General features: G+C 38.2%; 1 protein-coding gene across 1 annotated transcript; it reads left to right on the top strand.

Moving 5' to 3' along the window:
• Positions 1 to 3,482: 3,482 nt before the first annotated feature.
• Positions 3,483 to 4,436, top strand: MC2R (melanocortin 2 receptor). Its single transcript, XM_044658084.1, has one exon. It carries the CDS (start codon positions 3,483 to 3,485, stop codon positions 4,434 to 4,436), a length of 954 nt encoding a protein of 317 aa, XP_044514019.1.
• The last annotated feature ends 415 nt before the right edge of the window (positions 4,437 to 4,851 follow it).

The raw sequence follows: 4,851 nt of genomic DNA, 5'->3' as shown, positions 1-4,851 counted from the left end.
TTCACACTTTCTGCTTTTTTTCCCTTTACAAATGAGGAAAGTGGACAGATGATTGATACTTAAACATTTGAGAAATAAAGAGAAGAGCTTTAATTTGCCATGAAATATCATGTAAATCATTAAAATGCTTTTGGTGTGGGGTATTTGGTTTTTTGTTTGTTTGTTTCTTTTGCTTTTAAACCCTTACTATCCCTCTTGGAGTCAATACTGTGTATTGGCTCCAAGGCAGAAGAGTGGTAAGGGCTAGGCAATAGGGGTCAAGTGACTTGCCCAGGGTCACACAGCTGGGACATTTCTGAGGTCAGATTTGAATCTAGGACCTCCTGTCTCTAGGCCTGGCTCTTAATCCACTGAGCTACCCAGCTGCTCCATGGAGTATTTGTTTTTAAAGAAAGGTAGTATGATATAGTGGAATAAGGCCAGCTTTAGAGTCACCCTGTGAAGTATTTCTTTAGTAAGGGTCTACTATCTGCCAGGCCCCATACTATGTGCTGGGAATACAAAGAAAGGCAAAAAAAGAGTCTTTGCTCTCAAGCTTTCCGTCTTATAATGGAAGTCAGGAAGATCTCATTTCAATCCTTGCCTCTAACATCCTTATTGACTGTCTCCTTAGACAAATCACTTAGCTTCTAAATTTCTAGAGCAGCAATTCCCTAGGATTTAACTTACTAAGTGATAGTTCCTTGAGATAATCTTATTCTGCAAGATTATTGCTGATTATTTGAGCATCAGCATCATGCAGTGCCCTTTTGTATAGATATATAATCCCTCATTCTGGTGCAGAACTATTATTTCACATACATTCACAAATGTGCTTTGCAATTCAAAGAAAAAGCATCAATATTTGAAACCTGGGCTCTGGGTTTGCTTTTTTTCAGTTGTTTTTAATTTGATATAACTACAGTCAACAAAATGGGAAGAAAAAACTAGTTAGTGGAGACTGGAAAACACTCAATCATCAGCCACCAATCTTAGATTGTAAATCCCCTGAGGGCGGGAACTCTCTTTTGCCTCTTTTTGCAGCCTTAGCACTTAGCATAATTCCTGGTTCATAGTAGGTGCTTAACAAATGTATATTGATTGATTAGTTGTTTGAGTTTAGATTCCTATAGAATAGAGGATTTGAGAAATGTTTCCATGCAAAGAAGTTGGCTAGGTAGAGGGAAATCATCAGGTTGCCCATAAAGGGAACAAGGAGAAGATCTGGAACAGGGAAGAGAACAATAAGCAAACTTGTAAATATAGTAGGGGCTTAGGACACATAACTATAGTGCAAATTAACATACAATAGATAAGAACATTAAAGAAGTAAAAGTAAAAGTAAACTGTCTTATGAAGTCCTAGGGAAGACAAGAAGGAGGAATAGAAATGAGAGAAGACTTCCTGGAAGAGGTAGCATTCAAGCCAAGCTTTAAAAGGAATTCAACAAACAGAAGATGGAAGCATTTCAAGGCATAGAAAAATATAACACGAGAGCAGAGAGAAGAGAGAGTATGAGAACATTCAGAAGACCACAAATAGTCCAGTTTGACTAGAACACAAAAAAAGTAAATTGAAAGAATTCTGGAAAAATAAGATAATAGTGGATTTTAGACAATCCTAAATGACAAGGCAAAAGAGTTTGCATTTGGCCTATACTAGATAATTATTAAAGGGGTTTGGGTTGGGGGAAGGGTCATCGTCAAATGTATGCTCAAGGAAGATGTCACCAGTGGTGTAAAGGTTGCAATGGGAGAGAATGAAGATTAACAGATTCCTGTTAAAGGCAGTTTATAATTATCCAGTTTGGTGGTAATGGGAGACTGTGTATAGAGTTTTGACAGAGAGATCAGAGAGGAAAGAATGAATAAGAAGAAAAAATGACAAAATTTTGTGACTGATTAGATTGATAAAGTGCTGGAGAGGGAGAAGAATACCAAAGTTTCAAGCAGAATACTGACAATAATGGGACCAGTGATGGAAATGGTAAAGTATATGGAGGAGCAGAGTTCAGAGGAAAGATAATTGACTTACTTTTAGACATGATAACTTTGAGGCGGGGCAGCTGGGTAGCTCAGTGGAGTGAGAGTCAGGCCTAGAGACAGGAGGTCCTAGGTTCAAATCTGACCTCAGACACTTCCCAGCTGTGTGACCCTTGGCAGGTCACTTGACCCCCATTGCCCACCCTTACCATTCTTGCACCTATGAGCCAATACAAGAAGTTAAGGGTTTAAAAAAAATAAAAATGATAACTTTTAATGGATATGTCCTATAGGTTGCTGGAATAAAAAGTGTGTGATTGAACTAAGAATTTTCCTCAAGTCCCTGTGCCTTATAATTTTCATTAGATAGTTCCTTCTCGTATAGTATCTATATTTTGAGGAGTTCAGTATTTAGGAATTCTCATGGCCAATGCCTAGTGATGTCAGTCAAGTAGAAATGGATGCCTATGGGCCATAGGTTGACTTAGAAAACCACAAAAGAACATCATATTGTATTGTACTTTTATTAATTTTGTTAAACATTTCTCAGTTGCAATTTAATCTGGTTGGGCTATACTCTGGAGTTTGCTTGAGTTTGACACTTCTGACCTAGAAGACAATGAGAAATATCCCCCATCAATAAACCAGGAATATAATAAATTAACAGTAGCCTTGCAGGTCTCACCAAGTACATATTAGCATATCCAGAATGGTAATGCTGATTGCTAGTGCTAGTTGCTCTTAGAGACTACTACTCTATATTTAAGTTCAACTTAAGGTACTTGTCATTACTTATTTAAAGGACTAAGGCACTGCAGAAGATAAATCATAAAAGAGAGTAATAACACAACCAATCAGAAAGCATTAAGTATCAGCAAACACCAAACAATGAGTTTGCTCCTGCTCTTGAGAAGCTTACAATTCTGGCTTTCAATTTCATCTTTACAAAGAGCATATAGTGTGATTTGTTCTGGATTCCACAGTGATTTCCCCCTATCCTTTCCCCTATACAAACACACACTCAGTGACTATAATGAATGAAGTAGTAAGATTGGGGTGAGAGTCTGGAAAATTATTTCACACAAATCAATTTAATTTAAAATGTGAAAAATAAAGCTGACTTAGTAAAGTAGAAATTTTAAGTTAAGGAGGTAGTTTAGCACGATGGTTCATGAACTAGAAGTCAAGAAACCTGAGTTCCAACTTCAGCTCTAGTCCATAAAGCTATGTGACTTTGAAAAAATCATCATCTCTGTCTACTCATTTGTCAAATCAAAGTGTCACACCCACTTTCAGCTCCAAAGTTCCATAATTCTAATAGCTGGCATCTTGTTTATATTCATTAATCTGTTTTATAACTGGTATTTTTATGTATTATATTTTAAGCTGCAGTATTTTTCCATCAAGTCGCCAGCAAGTGCTCCACTCAGAAAAAAGGAAGCTATTCCAAGTAACAGATCAATTTTTCTGGGAAGTCAAGTCTGAGCAATATCCTTCCCTTAAGCATTTAGATAGGAAGACATGCGGACAGAGAGAGCTTCTGAGTTGATTAAGATGCTGGGACATAGTGGCAATCCACCTGAAAATATAACTGATAATGCCACAAATAATACAGATTGCATCCAAGTAGTGGTCCCAGAGGAAGTGTTCTTCACCATTTCCATCATTGGAGTTTTGGAGAATCTGCTGGTCCTCTTGGCTGTGATCAAGAACAGGAACCTCCATTCGCCAATGTATTTTTTCATCTGTAGCTTAGCAGTTTCTGACATGTTGGGCAGCCTATATAAGATCCTAGAGAACATCCTGATCATCTTCCGGAACACGGGATATCTCAAACCTCGTGGAGATTTTGAAACCACAGCAGATGATGTTGTAGACTCCCTGTTCATCCTTTCATTGCTTGGGTCTATTTTCAGCTTATCGGTGATCGCTGCTGACCGCTATATTACCATTTTTCATGCTCTTCAGTATCACAATATCATGACAATGAGACGGGCTATAAGCATCCTAGCAATCATCTGGGCATTTTGTACTGGCAGTGGCATTACAATGGTCATCTTCTCGCACGATGTGCCCACCGTGATCTCCTTCACTTCATTGTTCCCTCTGATGCTCGTTTTTATCCTGTGTCTCTATGTACATATGTTTCTACTGGCTCGTTCCCATGCCAAGAAGATCGCTTCCTTACCTTCAAATAGAGTGCAACCAAGAGCCAACATGAAAGGAGCCATCACACTTACCATCCTTCTTGGTGTCTTCCTCTGCTGCTGGGCTCCCTTTGTCCTCCATATACTCCTGGTGACATTCTGCCCAAATAATCCTTACTGTGCCTGCTATTTGTCCATTTTCCAGGTGAATGGAATGCTAATTATGTGTAATGCCATCATTGACCCAATGATCTATGCATTCCGGAGCCCAGAACTACGAAGTACTTTCAGGAGAATGTTCTGTTGTTCTGAATGCAAGTGGAATTAATAATTTTTGATCCAGAAGTAGCACATAGCTCTTATCAACCTCTGAGTAGCTGGGTAATGATTTTAAAAAGAATTCTATGCACAGCAAAAGAAGGTTTAAAAGAAGGTCTCTGTTTTAATTAACTACTTTATACATGTGGCAATTTCTCTCATCCTCAAGAATACTGAGGCTCCCATTATTCCACAGATAGGAGTTCTTAAGTTACTTTGAGCTCCCAAAAACAAAAGACCACTCGCTTGCTTTTCTTCTATCTGCTTACCAACCCTCCTGGCCTTAAAAATCTCTAAATTGAAGTAGTCCATATTTTGAAAACTGGTTTTTCAAACCAAAAAAATCTATTTCAGGGCCCTTCTGGATCTTGCTCCACAAAGGAATCAATAAAATAATATTTATTTGAATCAGACACTGATGATCA

This window comes from Gracilinanus agilis, chromosome 1, assembly GCF_016433145.1.
Source record: "Gracilinanus agilis isolate LMUSP501 chromosome 1, AgileGrace, whole genome shotgun sequence".
NCBI classification, from domain to species: Eukaryota; Metazoa; Chordata; class Mammalia; order Didelphimorphia; family Didelphidae; genus Gracilinanus; species Gracilinanus agilis.
Note: the sequence above shows the minus strand (reverse complement) of the source record. Positions and strands in the feature narration are given on the sequence as shown.

Excerpts from the sequence above, each read along its gene's own strand:
- MC2R (XM_044658084.1), top strand. The coding sequence starts at position 3,483 with ATGCGGACAGAGAGAGCTTCTGAGTTGATTAAGATGCTGGGACATAGT.